Source organism: Diplotaxodon limnothrissa, linkage group LG7 (genome assembly GCF_057381915.1).
Source record: "Diplotaxodon limnothrissa isolate DT_005_m linkage group LG7, D_limnothrissa_male_GT1.1, whole genome shotgun sequence".
Classification (NCBI taxonomy): domain Eukaryota; kingdom Metazoa; phylum Chordata; class Actinopteri; order Cichliformes; family Cichlidae; genus Diplotaxodon; species Diplotaxodon limnothrissa.
Window position 1 is genome coordinate 64,517,070 of NC_140602.1, and position 15,894 is coordinate 64,532,963.

The 15,894-nt window shown below is 39.5% G+C and overlaps 1 protein-coding gene across 3 annotated transcripts in view; it reads left to right on the forward strand.

Annotated features, from left to right (window-relative positions):
- kiaa1549la (KIAA1549-like a) overlaps positions 1-15,894 on the forward strand; it is a 107,039-nt gene that overhangs the window by 43,466 nt on the left and 47,679 nt on the right. For all 3 annotated transcript variants that reach the window (XM_085358703.1, XM_085358702.1, XM_085358704.1), the window contains 5 exons: positions 1,561-2,376; positions 2,998-3,113; positions 6,719-6,941; positions 10,057-10,190; positions 11,087-11,255. In XM_085358703.1, the coding sequence (XP_085214829.1) occupies positions 1,561-2,376; positions 2,998-3,113; positions 6,719-6,941; positions 10,057-10,190; positions 11,087-11,255 (1,458 nt within the window). The remainder of the gene's footprint in view (positions 1-1,560; positions 2,377-2,997; positions 3,114-6,718; positions 6,942-10,056; positions 10,191-11,086; positions 11,256-15,894) is intronic.

Sequence of the window (15,894 nt, forward strand, 5' to 3'; positions counted from 1 at the left end):
TCCCCCTAATTGAATAATGGCATGCATTAACTCTGCTTACGTCATTGCACAAAGGCCTATTGTGGCAATAATAAGTGAATAGCAAACAGTCAGCTAATTTTGCTCAGCTTTTGTTTTTTTTAAGCCTACAGCACACTTTCACACAGCGAAATCGGCTTTGATGTCATCTTTTATGAATCGTCATTCTTAACTACTTTCATCAAATTGTAATTTTCAGCATTGCTATCATCACAGCCACTTAGGCGCATCATCTTCATCATCCCATCATCGCCCTCACTATTTTGTCAGCATCCTTCATGTCCTGTCCCATTTCATCACCTTCGTATCTCCCCTGCTTCCTGTCATGCCATCATTATCGATAGCGCTGACATCAGCAAGGTAAATCCTTCACATATATTTTAGCTTCTGATCAACGAGTGAGCAGAAAGCTAATATCCTGTTGCTCAGAGTTTTGTGTCACATAACAAGCACAATATTTGAAGTCGTCAGGTGTTGATAAGAATGAATCCGCAGCTTGGTCTGAAAAGGTTCATTGATCGCCTGGCTCTTGTTTACTTTAGCTTCCTCTACACTCATCAATATGCGTCTCGCATCAGTATGTAGATGGATTAAACAAACCCCTTTCATTTAAATGCCTCTCTGGTTCACATTTTATAATTGGATTTCTATTTCCCATTCAAAATTGAAACTATCATGCAGTCCATCTAAGTGCTTTCAATTGGACAAAAACCTCATCTTTTTCATTCATGACAAAAGTGAAAACTGAGTCTTGCTGGTTTGCTGTTATCAGGCAACTGGTTCCTTTGCATCACTTTATTTAGATTTAAATACCCCTATGGCAGTGCTTTAATGAGGATTTAAGAGACATTGCTCTAAACTTGGTTGCTCAGGGGTCTTTGCATATATGCATATAGGTGTGGTATGAGTAGGTTAAAACTGTGTTTACACTTTTTAAGAGTCAAATATTACAGATTCAGGTCAAAGACAAGTGTAGCTGCATTAGTGTTTGCTATCAGCCTGTAGTCTCTTATGTTATATATTGCATACGCTGTATGTAGGTCAGCAGATGATATAAAATACCAAAAATAGCACCAATACTTTCAAGTGTCTTATCTTTCTGCAGTTCATGTTTGACCTAATATAAGATGTATGGTTCATTCAGGACCACTATAATCAACAGATGAGCGATACTTCTGTATGCAGCACACTGGCATTGTTTATGGACCTCTCCATCCTTTGCTGTGCACACATGGGAAAACTGTAGTGGGGGTGGGAAAAAGCAAGACCCCCAAACAGAACAAAGCAGGCATCACTGACGTCAGACACAGCATTCATTTAAGTTAGAAATACTGTGAAAGGAAGTGCTGAAGTGGTGGGTCACAAAGTGGCTTGCAGATCTGTAGCAATTGTTGCAGCTTGAATTGTGTACCCTGTTTGAGATGAACTAGCTGAACTAATGCTGTGCTCCATTTAAATCCGAAAAAAGGCTGAGTAGTTTTTATATTCAGAGTCTCTGGAAATCCTTTATTATGACTGATTTTCATGTTTTCTGCCCTACAGAGGACTCAGTGAGCAGCCTGCCGGCCTGGGATCTCCCTACAGTTCCCGAATCACTCCTGTCCACAGTGGGTGACCATGATGTCACACTTCCTGCCAATGTCACCAGCCCTTTCTCCACCCACCAGTGGAACACCACTGCACCTGTGCGCACCAGAAACGCCTCACGGCGTCCGACCACCACAACAACCACCACCACCATAAAGATGCCTCTGTCTCCCACTACCAGCTCAACTTTACCATTCCCCACAACTGCAAGAGCACAAACACCACCAGAATCCAGCACGGCTACACACATCACAAGCCAGGACACTGTGACCAATGACAGTCTTCAGCTGACAACAGTAACTACAACAACACCCTTAACGACCACTCTTACTGTGACCACCGATGATATGATGAATCAGGCAGCAACCACTGGGAACAATGCAACGTTATCGCCAAATACCAGTGCTGCAACCACTACGCAGCAAACAACAAGCATCAGACTTACCACAACAACTCAACCTGCAACCACTACAACAACCACACCTGCCCCGACTACTGCTTCTACTACTACTCTTCCCCCGACTACTACCACCAGCACCAGCACCACCACCACAACTACTACCACTACCACCCCTGAGCCCACTACTACTACCACCATGGCTACCACGACTACTACAGCTCCCACTACTACTACTTCTACCACAACAACAACAAAGGCGCCTGCTACCACTGTGTTCATCCAGACTACTCCATCTCCTCCTCCATCTAGTACCAGTGCAGAGGAAAGTCCTCTGCCATGCAACATTACTGAAAAGTTTTGGGTTAGAACAGGTAAGAAACCAAAACATCACCGGTAAGCGATAATGAGATAATGATGGATTTCTTAACATTTATAGAAACTGTGTGAAAGATGAGGAAGAATAAGTAAAGCTAGTAAGATGAATGGCTAGGACATCAGAGAGCTCTCATAAAAATAATCTAGGTACTGCATGTCCTTTAAATTACATAAAGTACACTCAGTGTTAAGTACAGGCAGACTTTACCATCTTATCTTCCAGAAAAAATAATGAAGTAATAATGAATGCACACAAAATGCCGCATTTGAGAGTCAGGCAGAAAGTGCCTATTATGTGGCCAACATGTCAGTAGAGGTGCACAAATTAATTAAAACTTGGATAAAAGTAAGTACAGCCTTTCCCCATTAACAAATATAAAAAGCCACACATCACACATTAGTGAGCATTTGATTGCACATAGCAGTGATGCTGTGGTTTTTTTTAAAGCTTTTAATAGTACTTGAGCTTGTTCATGATATATAAGTAAGTATACTTTAAGTTTACAGCAGAAGCAGTGCTGATAGATTTATTAAAGCATAAAAATTATGTAAATGTGCACATATGAAGACATAGTGCACGGTGATTGAGAACTAATTACATTTTTTCATCTTCACAGTGTTATCTATTGAGCTGCGCAGGAACCGCTTAGACCTCATACTGAAACATCACCTCTCCAAAGGTCTGAGTCATGCCTTGCAGAGAGCCCTGAATGACTCCACTGTTTATGCACAGGTCAGTGTTTCTTCATCATCGTCTTCTTCTTTTTCTATAAGCTCCGCTCACTGGTTTTTCATGTATGACATGTCTGAGGGTAGCAACACGGTGGGGAGGTATGTGGAAGGAGTGAGAAATTGGTTCAAGGTGGGGTGGGATTACATCAGGGATCTGTTCCAAGCCCCCTCTTGTCTGCAGTGGTAATGGACAGGTTGATAGAGGAGGACAGAGAGCTCTATAATGTTTGCAGATGACATTATGATCTGCAGTGAAAGTAGGAATCAGGTGGCAGAGGAAGAGGAGTGAAAGTCATTAGAAGCAAGACAGAATACATGTGTGTGAATGAGAAGAAGATGGATGTTACAATGAATATATGAAGTGAAGAAGAGAGTGGAGGCAGGGCGGAGTCGATGAAGATGAGTGTCAGCAGTGATAAAGATAGCAGAAGAGTGAAGGAGAAGCTTGACAAGATGCTGGTGATACATGCTATGATGTATGCTTCGGAGACTGTGGCATGAACGAAAAGACAGGAGTTCAAACTGGAGATGAGATCGTTTGGAGGTGTGCAGAGGAGAGAAAGTGGATATTCTGGGCAAAGGATGTTGAAAGGGTGTCCTGCCAGACACGAGAAGAGAAAGAGCACAGACAAAATTAATGGATGTAGTGAAGGATAAGGTGAGATGGAGGGGGATGATCTGCCGTGGTGTTTCCTAAAGGGACTCTGAAAAGAACCAACTGTGTGCTTTCAGCCCCCTCCTAAAAGCTCAAACTCCCTTGAAGTTTAGTTCAGCTTCATTCAAGGTGACCGAAGAGGCTGCGCTTTTTTTTTCTTTTTGCCATTACTGTAACCACAGACATCTGTTTGTGTAATAAGGGTCTAAAAGAAAAGGTCAATAATGGCAAGGCATTTGTTAAATTATTACTGGTAAAGATCAAAAACATAATAAAAATCATAAAAACAATGATGTTGGGTTACTTCCTGTAATCCCTGGTTCTCTGATAGCAAAGTAAAGGGTTTCACTGTGGGAATCGTCGTGGTGTGGCCAACTACGGAAGCTCCAATGACATCATGTCTCTCTATGACGAACCTGTGCTCAGAGCTCCGCCCCCTCATACTAACACAGCTGACCAGCCCATAACTACCAAAGACTGTACATAAAAGATGGACATATCTAGCGTTGTTTTCTGGACATTTTGAAGCATCAAACATCTTTTTTTGGAGCCAGTAGTGATCAGAGGGTGCTAAGCTAGCAGCTAACACTAGTATGCTCAACTAATAATTTGTATTTCGAGCAATTCACAATAATTAATTATTGCTAATTAGATCAGAAAGATCAGACCACAGCAGCAATGGATAAGTGGCTAGAAGACATATGTCAGAAGCAAATAAAATGGCTATTAAGGCTAATACAAGTTTTTTGCATACACATTATTAATCTTCTAGTGCATTTAATACTGCAGAAGAAATTTTGTAGATCTATAAATTATATTTAAAAGGACCACGCCGCAATGCTGCAGTCAAATCTTTTTGTTGTGTTTCTGTTTTGCCATGATTTTTGCTCTTCATGTGTGCTCAGATATTCTATATGTGAGTGTGTCATCAGTTTACAATACTTTTCATCACATGCTCCTCCTCATTCACTTCATAAGGATTCACATGAAGGGTGCTAGAGAGGTGACTAATGCGGACTGTGGTTGAGTCTGAATTGTTATGACCTGCTGAATATCGAGGCAGTTTACTCAGAGGTTATTACGCACCCTTGTACTGTCTCTCTCTCTCACATGCACTACAATGTAAAACAAATTAAGAATGAGCTATTACGTTTTTTTCATTCACATAATTTTCCCATTCTGCTGTTTTTTTTTCTGTATCATGTCTCTGTTCTGACTTTTGTTTCCTTTGCATATTTCTCAGTGTTTACATTTCTCATATTGCTCCCTTTCTCCGTCTCCCTCCAATCTGATTGTTCCCTGGGTTTAAGTCGATTGATTTTCTGCCAACCTGTCTGTCTCACTTGTCTGTTTGTACGCCTGTTGGGCCTGCCCGGCTCTGTCTGTCCACCTGCCTCCCTTCATCTTGCTGTCTGTCTGTCTTCATCTTTTTTTTTTTTCTTTCTATTTTTATCCAGTTGTTTGTGAGCTCACGCTGGAGTGACTCAGTATCTCAAAGCTGCAGTCCACTTTCATCTAACCCTCCTGCAACACATACACACAACCTCAATCTCCTGAGTTTTCATCCTATCCATCAGATAACGTAAGCTATTATTTGGCAGTCAGGATCAGTCCTTTGACAATAGCAACAACAAGAGGAAGGAAACAGATCTTTAAAAGCAGTGATACGCAGGCGAAACATTGCTTCAGCGTGGGCAGGGATTGTCAAACAGCATGAAATTAACTTGCAGGTTACATTTAATATGTTGTGTCATTGAACCATGTCTTTTAACATAATTGCTTTTTCAGCTACTGTACTGGAATCTCCATAAATGAGTCATTAATAGTTTGTGTGCTTCTTTAGTAAATAGGTGGGCAAAACAAAGAATACAAGCTAACAAGCTGACAGTTACAGAGTGCTTATGGTTAGAAGATTGCGTCACAGGATCGAGTTGACTTTCACTTGTTTTCCTTGTAGCCAGGAAACCAGCCGTAACACCGGAGGACATGAGGACAACCAGTCTGTTCCTGCAACCGCACATAATATCTGCAAGAAATACTTTGACTTTCCCACTCTTCTTCATTTTAGCCCTTAAAATGAGAGCTTCAAAAGCTCTTTTTTGTTTTCTAATGATATGCAAAACCCAAAGGTAGGGTGCTGGAATAAAGGAATGTGTCGCTGAGTATAATTAAAAACTAAAGAAGAAACTGGGGCTAAAGCTTTGACGAGAACTTAAAACAGAAAAGGGCTTAAACAAAGATGGCAGGTAGCTATAGTTTGAAAAACTGTGTGAACTTTCTTTCGTTTCTGTTTGCATGGAAAGTAGAGGGGATAAGAGTAGGAGAGAAGGTTAATGAGATACAGTTTCACTAAGAAGGATGTGTTATTTTTGAGAAATGGACTAGCCGGGGAAGCCAGGGAAGAGAGGAGAGGAAAAAGAAGGATGAAGAAAGAGGAAGACGCCATAGTAACACAAGCTACAGCAGCTCAGTGTGGTTGAAGGTAGAGGAAAGTGGGCGGTGTATAGTTCCAGAAATACAAGCCTTGACTCACCGCCGATTGTTGTCTGTGTGTGTTTTTCCGGGACACGGTTCATCAGATTCATGACTGGTGAGGGCTCAAGCTATAAAATTCCCTTGAGTCAGATTTGACTTAAAAAAAAATGCCAGGATTATAAGTATTCATAGTCTGATACATTTATATTTGAAGCCCATCGCTTGAGAACAACATGTATCAGACAAAGATGCTTGGTGTACAGTGTAGTTTTCTAAGCTCGTGTCACCTGGTAGAGTTGATTTCTGCTCTGATATGGTTTCTGCAGTTCTTTGCAGTGTGTATGCTTTAAAATGAGCACACAAATCCACTAGGTAAACAATGCTTTAAAGACAGTCTGCCTTGAAATACAGATATAAATGTAGTTTTAAAAAACAAACTCCAACCTGTATTGTTCTCCTCTGCATCTCTGTCACAGGTGGAACACGATGACTGCAGCCCCCACAACGTGACGCTGGGATACTACGTGACCAACGGGAAAACTGTCTACATTTCCGCCATGGTTGTCAGAGCCCTGAATGTTTACGGTTTTGACAAGCTGCTGTCGGACATCAGGCAGCACACGCCATTGGTTAAGGCTGTTCTGGTTCCCGTGGCAACCTGGGTGCCTGCTCCAAATATTCACCTGCAGCTGAAAACAGGTGATGAAAGCAAACAAAAAAATGAGATATGATGGAGCAGTTTTACTCAAGCGGCTCTCACAGCACCAGCTTGATTAGGATCTGGCGATGGAGGTGGAGTATGAGAGGATAGCAGAAGTTAAAGATGTATAGAGAAAGGGAGGGAGAGAGAACGCAGGGAGGAGGACACAGAGGAAGAGTAGAGCTGAGTCAAAATTAGAAACTTTTGATTACATGTCTGCTCTCCTTTACTCTTCTCTGACACCCTAAATCCCATACAAACTTCCACGACTGCAGAGCAAAGGCAAATTGCTCCATTCATTTAGACAGCCTGGTAAGCCTCTTAAAAAAACACATTTCAGCATGCCCACCCAGACACACATCGAAACCTCATGGGAGCAAAAGTAGGACAATGAATGCAATTATTGAATTGTTAGTTAAAATATACATGCACAGATTAGATTTCCTTAAATAAGTATTGTACTTTTTAAATCTGTAGAATTTTGTAGGTTTTGAATTGGTATCACTAATTCTATTATTAATTTTGGTTCAGTTGTATTTATATAGCAGCACTGCATAACAGCAGGCACCTTTAGCCACTTTAGATTAGATTAGATTAGATAGAACTTTATTAATCCCTCGGGTGGGTTCCTCTGGGAAATTCAATTTCCAAAAAAGCACAGCACCGACAGAAGTTACAGTTTATGTTGTAAAGTTAAGACCCTCCACAGTCAGATGATTTCTTATTAGCAAGCATATGGCAAAAGTGGTGAAGAAGAACTCTCACTGCATCGTGGAAAGTATCCCAGCAACCCGAGGATAATTAAGGAACTGTACAGGGTCACTGAATCCAGCCTAACTATAAGCTTTGTAGCCTCATTTTATAAGCAGAAGGAGTGTCTGTCTCCCGAATCCAAACTGGGAGCTGGTTCCACTGGAAACCCCAAGAATCACAAGTAAGAGAGCAAAGTGCTCTATTGGGATGACGTGATATTATGAGGTCTTTAAGAAATGATGGGGCCCGATCATCAAGAAGCATTTTAAATTCAGCTCCGGTTTTATGGAACTAATGAAGAGAAGCTAATAAGAGAGAGATTTATTTCTCCCAAGAAAAGAAGGAAAGACAATTTACTGTCTATAATTAATCCTTTTCTTAAACTTGCATTCATGAAAAAGAAACATATTAATAACGGGGAGGATAAGAATAATGATCACCTCTGAAATTCTCTTCATTTCGCTGAGGTAATATTGTTTCACGGGCTGAAGATGGTAGTTGTTAATGGGCAGAGAAGGCATTTTTCCATGTAAAATAGTGGTTTAATCCATCCCCCTGCCGTAGAAACTAAAAAATACCAATCATGTTATTGCAGTTTTTTCCTAAGCTTTGTGTACAGTGATACATATCTCTGTACATTTTATACAAATCTCTGTGCATTTTTATCTGTGCATACATTTTTTGGTATGTATGCGACATCTTTTTGTTCCTTTCTAATTAATAAAATTATTTGCAAAAATGTGCAAAAATCTTTGGAAACAAGCTCCCACTATGGTTTTGCTTTAAAAATGTTTTTAGTGTTAATTACAACTTTGACTGCTGTTTATCTAATGTACACTTTTGCATTAGCAACTAATTAGATGTAAAACATTTTCTCAGCAGTCTCATCAGACACACAGTTTCAATTAAAGCTACTTGTTCTGTATTTCATGACTGTAAATGGGCAAACTGGCCCGCTTTGTAAGAATTATTCATTTAAGATATGATTTCTTTTGTATGCAAAGATGAGTGTGTTTATGAAAACCATTACGACTATTCAGTGTATTTAGTGTATGTTCATGAACCCTACATAGTGGCTTTAAGCGACTGAGAACATCTATTTTTTGGCTTTCACGTTTTCTGTAAAAACAACTACAGCTCTCTGCCAATTCCCACACTTTAGCACTTGTAGTGATGTTTGCTGTGTTTGTTGTATCTACTCCTGGATGTGAAGTAGGCACTTGAAGCAGAAATTAAAACCCATTTCTGTGTTGTACAGCTTTAATCCATAAATGTATAGTATATGCCAATTTAGCAGCCACAGATCCATTTACATAAGATTACCAACTGGGTCAGCAGTGTTTGCACCTGCACAGTGTTGCAGGCTAAGACACCAGTGAATGATGTAGTGTCTTTTTTTTTTTCTTTTTTTGAGAGATGTAGCCCGCACTCATAAGAATCACGGCATTTGAATTTAGGTCAGAATATTTTTCCACCTCTCCTATCCCAGTCGCTACAGAGCTTTTTTTTAAAAAACAGCAAAGAAAGACAAGAGTGCAAGGCGAGAACAGAGGGCGACAACATTAATAACATCTGCTGTAATCTGATAGACTCAATATTGCTTACCCTGTGCCTCCTCGGTGCAGGACTGTGTGACGCTAACATAGAAATACTATTTTCAGTTGTTCTAATTCTAGATAGTGATGATAATCCTCTTTCTGTGTCTCACTGCTTAGGTTTATTGATCACACCGACATTTATATAGGGCACTAATGCCTAAACCACAGCCCCAGATACAGATTCTAGATGCAGCGTGATGAAGTGGATTGCTGAAGAGTTTTTAAATAATTTCTCTTTCCATGATTCTTGTGGTGCAGTAATTCAATTTGTAGCTACAACATTGCCATGACAACAGATTAAACTCTAAATGAAAGTCTGTTATCTGAAGAGCCAGATTTTGGAGCTGGTACCTGAATACGTAGGTTTCTGCTAAAGAAATCACCAGAGAATGGCATTAGAGGCACTGGACACAAGGTTGCCACCCATAAATCAGTTATAATAAATATGAATGTGTCTGACTTTCAAACTAAAGAGTTTTTGTTCAATAATTGGTTTATTTTATCCTTTTAATGACGAGAGCAAAATGAAATACACTTGATTGATAGAGGAGTAAAAAAGCTATCTGCACTGGAAGAGGCTCCTAGGCTCCCGGGCCATTTCTCTGTCTCATCCTGCTGAGCTAACTGCCCATAAAGTGAAAAATTTTAAAGCATCTTACCACCGGTTCATGAAAAAAAAAAAAGGGAACATTGTCAAACTTTGTAGGTTTTTAAAACTGCAGTCTATAAATAATGTTGTTGTTTTTTATGGTTTGTTTTCCAGTATTGAGGTTTGTTGGCCCGACAGACAACATCTACTCCTGCAGTTTTGTTCAGATGTTGGAGCAGAGGCTGGAGAACGCCTTTGATGAAGCTCAGGACAAAGTGCTGGAGACCTACAACACACTCACTGTTGAGGTGCTGCGTGGGGCGTTTTTTATTAGAAAAAACAGACGGACAAATAAGCAGTATTTGCATGCTGCATGCTGAGAAGGTTTACATGAATAATAAAGTCAAATTCTCGTCACTTACCAGAAAACAAGCTTTCTTGATTGTATCCACTCTATAACTAGTCAGAATACCTTATTTCAGGCGTGTGTTTCTTGTGTTTTCTGTGGTAATTGCCTGGTATAAAAGGTCAGACAGTTTTGCAGCAATTTAAAAAAATAAAGAAGAAAATAGCTGTTTTGTTAAACAACTGGAGACACAATCAAAGCTCATTTGTGTGCAATGCTGTTTTATTTTTATTTTTTGAAGCTCTTCTTTCCTCTTTCTTATTTCCTGTCTCTTTCTCTCCATCTGTCAATGTACCCTCATGAATGCAGGATATACTGCACATGCACACACCATCACAATCAGAAGTAGGTCTCAGCATGAAGAGACAGATATATAGGCTCCATTCATAATTTATCCTCTGAAATATTAACACTCATGGAGGAATGTGATGGGAATCCCTCGTACCTTGTATTGCCATCCACTCGTTTACGGTGACTCATTCACATAAGGTTCACAGCACCACCTAGGTCTTATTATATTGTGCTCACTCAAAGTGTAATACTGTGTCTGAAGCTCTGGTATGCATTCTTTATGTGGATTTTTGACATTTGGCATGATACGCTTAGATATTTCAGCAGAAATATTTGAATTATACATGCAGCCGTAGCTGGCTGTTTGTGTGCCCGCTATAAAGTATTGAAGTCATTCTAATATGACAAATATTAGAATGACTATGGGGCACATAGTGTACCATATTTGACAGGCGGATTCAAATAAAAATAATAAAATGTATTTTGTGCTTGTGTGTTTATCCTCAGATCCAGAGTGTCTCCCAGGAGCCTGACTCCCCCTCAGTCACTCTGGTGTATGTGGTGAAAAATCAGGATTCAATACTTAACGGGACAATTTCCAGCAGTCTTCTCAACCAGCTCACTGCTGAGCTGGTGGGGTACTTTCTGTTCTACCCACCGCTGGTCATCGCTGAGCGTAAGTGCATCCATAATACACTCAATACACTTTTATCCATTTAGTTATTTTTTGCACTTACAGCTAAAGTGCTGTACATACATACTGTACATTGACACACAGTAATCGATTATTCATTGTAAGATAGCCATACAGATGCTTTTGGTTTTATTTCCCCCCATTTATGTTTATTGAAAGTTTTAGGTTTATGGCACCCAGAACAAATAGTAATGAAATTTAATTAGTGCATCTGCCATGTTGATTAGCAGAAACAGATTTTGTGAGCATTAAAGCATGCTTTACATCACTTCCAGTGTAGTTTGCTGCAGGTAGGAATCCCATTTTTGAGCAACCGCATTAACAGTTTATGGTACCCATAGACTGTATATAAAAGATGGTTGTAGCCACTGTAATGATCACCACAGGTGAAGTTAAACTTTGTGGCTGATCTGCACTACAAAAAAGCCATACATGTATTCAGATAATCCTTTAAAAATGCTCCAAAAGGCGTAATGTAGTGACGACCTGTCAAGTCCAGAGGCCTTCCTGAGGAATGTGAAAGGTGACCTTCAGCGTTCTTTATGCTACGTGCCGGGTTATGGATGAAATCCAGTAGAATGATGCTCCCACGGTAATACACGTTCCAGCCATGTATTCCAGCCCTAACCCTTACCTTATCCCTAACCTTACCCAGCACTTTAATGACGTTAGATAGTGTTTTTCAAAGCGATTTAAGTAAAACAAATGTACATGTGTAGATTCATTCCAAACAGTTCTCATGTTTCCTCATTTTTCCGATCTCGTGATATATGGACGTGTTGGGTGCCCGGAAGCGTAATATACAGACGATTTGTCACCTAGTGTAAAATGTTACGCTTTGGGAGTGAGAATGTGTTGGAAGCCACCAACAGCACAAATGATGTCGAGAGGTCTTTTAGAATCACTCCAGTTAGTGAAGGTGATGCTGATTGGCGCCATCGACCAATGAAATCAGTTACGCCACTCAAAGTTGTTATGAAGGGTTAAACTCTCTATTGTAGCATATCAGGCTAGAAACATGATGTTAATGGTGTTAGTTTTGCATTTAACAAGCAAATTGACTCACTTTTGGAGCCTCAAGTGGCCATTGGAGGAATTGCAGTTTTTAGTATTTCATTATTAATCACTGAGATTGTTACTTTGTGCAGCACACAAAGACTTCAACAGTCTAATTCAGAATAAATGATGTATAACCAGTAAATTAGAGTTCAGTTAGGGTGCTCAGTACTCATTCACTAGATCTACCTTCAAGCCATCTTAGAGTCGCGGCTGGATGATTATGATGCATTTCTAATCTTTTATAAAGGGCTGCAAGGGGAAATTAAAATGAGAAATTCATCATCGGGTGAGGCATGTTGCTCTGACAATTTAGAAAATATTAAGAAATATTACATTCACAGTTTGCAATGTTTAGTTAAATGTCGCAGCAACACTTTAGCTGTATATGTCAATGCACTGTACCAGAGCTTATTATAACACTATCAAAATCAACCTCATCCACAGCTGCCATTGTTGGAGACTTAGGAGTGACATTTCAGAGTTTGGCCCGATTTGGCAAGATTGCTTTTGACATTATACTGACTTGACGTTATATTGCCCTAATGGGTGTGGTTTTTGTTGATGTTGTTGTTGTTGTTGTTGTTTTTTTTTTTTTTTTAGCTCATTCTGACAAATCAGAAGGAGCCTCCTCTGCGTTGTCAGGGATAGTTTATAGCTGAAAAGGTGACTTTGTAGTTTTTGTTTTGCTGGTATCTTCATCACCTACTGAGAAGAACTTCAAATAAATAAATACGTTACATTTTTTATTTACCTTGCTCTGTTCCACTTTAATCAATATATCACCCCGAGGTAAATTTGAGGTAGGTTTGAACATGTTGTATATCTGCCTCAAAGATCCGAAACCAAGAAAATATCAGGGAATGTTTTTATTTATTTATTTTTTATGACTTGCTAGAGTGTTACACTCATTCTGGCAAGGCTGGAATGAAAACACAACAAGAACAGAGATGGTTCCCACATCCATGTGTATTTTTTGTCAGGTTTTAAGCAGCAGGAAGGGAACATGGGTGCAGAACATGACTTAGACAAAGGTTGGAGGCAGAGTGGAGGACTGCCTGTGTCGGATATCAGTATTGACTCAAGACGATCGAACACATGCAGAGCAGAAAGAGGCGTCAGAAGATGATGCTCTTGTTTGTTTTCTTCCCATAAAGCAGTTGTGAGTTTCTTCACGCTAATTCCTTTAGTCTTTACATAACCATTGTTCTTTTACTTAATCTGTGCTGCTTTGTGCTGCTGGCCTGAAACTGACATGGCATATGTAGGGTACCTTCGTGAACACTGACTACTGAGAACCAGTGAGTTCACTGCAGGGCGTTGCATGTTTCGTGACATAACAAATGTCTGACCTGCTTCTCTACGGGGGAATTAAGGATTGGGTAACACTGATAAGAGGCATTTTCTAAAATATCATGGCTGATGCAGTTATTCCATTCTCATTATCAGAACATCCGATTCTGCTGTTTAATCAAACCTGCTGGGGTTTCATTTTTCCTTTAGCATCTGGTGTTGTGACGCGTGTCCTGCAGCAAAAATGAGACGAGTGAATGAAAGCATGGATAGGAGCAGTAGAAATGTAACTAACTACTTTAATGCAGTAGAGTTTTAATGTTATTTATTTATTCCATAACTATTCCTATGTCATGCTATATTTGATGCTTTTTTTACTTATTATTTTGCAGTTAAATTAACTAAAAACTCTCATTATTTGTTATGGTTTTTATGGTTGCTATAATGTGACATTAGCAGCATTCTGCATAAACAGTAAGATTATTTTAGGTACTCCTACAAAATGCAAGGTGCTACTCATTTTTTCCCCCCACATGCTTCAAAGAGCTCTCACCTAAGGCTTTCCTTGCAATATTTATATTTTTTCTAATTCAAGAAGAGTGATGGTCTTTTATCACATATATGTTAACAGAAAGAGGTCAAACTGTTTAGTTAGAGAGAAGAATAAAACAAACACCCAAAACAATGTTTGCATAGGACTCTGTGAAAGTGCATCCACGCTGCTTACATAGGAATTAAGAGGGTAAGTAGCAGACAGGTTCTGCTAATGAAATGCGCTTGATTAACTGATCATGAGCAAATGTGCCCACCTCTATAAAAGTGCAGGTTTTGGTAGCTTGCTCATCTGGAGCATTCAGGTCTGTTTTAATGCCAAGGAGGAAAAACATCAGCAATAATCTGGGAAGGCTTATAAAGTAATTTCAAAACAATTTGAAGTTGAGTGAGAAAGATTATTCACAAGTGGGAAACATTTAGGGCTGTTGTCAATCTTCGTTTGATGATTTGGGCTTGTTTTGCAGCCACACAATCTGGGAATCTTGCAGTTATTGAGCTGATGATGAATAGCTGTATACCAAAGTGTTCAATGTGAAGCCATCTTGCTGACAGCTAAAGCTAAGGAAAAAATGGGTCATTCAGCAGAACAAAAATCTCAGGAACAGCAGCAGATTTACAACAGAGTGTGTGTGAAAAAGAAAAGAATCAAGGTGCTGCAGTGGCCCAGCCAAAGCCCAGACTTCAGCCTGAATGAAAGGCTGGCCCTAAGAGAGGCGTGCATAAACTAATGCCTGCAGGACTTTAATGAAGTGAAGCAACATTGGAAGGAGTGGGCCAAAAGAAATGTGATGGACTGATAAAGTCATATAGGAAATAATTATTTCAGCTTGTCATTATTATTAATAATTGAATTTAATTGAATTTAAATGTATTTAAATGTATTTTATTTGTATTTATGTATTTATATATTTAGCTACAAATACCTGAAGGTAGGTAGACTACAGGAAGGTGCTAACAAGTTAAAGAAATGATTAAGTTACCTGACTATATCAAGCATTACCTTGACAAAGGCCACTTTAGGGTACTATAGAGTAATTTGTGTTCTCTACTCAAATGAATAACCTGCAGTCACCTCTGTCACTTCAAGTGTTTCATTCAGTTAAAAAAAACAACCCAAAAAACAGTGCAACTCCTGAAGATCTTTACGGTAAACATTAATTATTGCAGTAGCTGACGCAGACTCTACAAACATATGTAAATGACCATAGACCCCAAAGATGAGCCACAGGAGCTCTGTTTGTATTCCGGTCTTGTCTCTACTGCCATCTGTGAGATTTTGAAAGGGCAAACAGCTGTACAGCTCCGATCATCTCGATCGTGCCATCGGCAGTCTGTTGACCATGTCCCCCGAATGAGCTAATTTTAGCCTGGTGAGATTAGATTAGTATCTATTTGTGCATGCTCTCAACACCCAAAGGGCTCAAACATCACACTTCACCTAGTCACATGCAAACCCACTTGGCATCACCACGGAAACAGTGTCTGTTCTCTTAAAAGCAGCATGTTTTTCTAGGGAAACAGTGAGCGAATGGTTTTGTATATAATAATCTAAAAACATAATTAAATGAACAAATGGGCGGAAATGATCATATGCAGGTCACTGTATTGGTCAGAAAAATTAACTATAGTTATACTGAGATTCATATGAACAGTCTGTTTGCATACAGAGGAGCATATAGTCATTTAAGTGTTTGCATTTTTGAGGATTAAAGGGCAA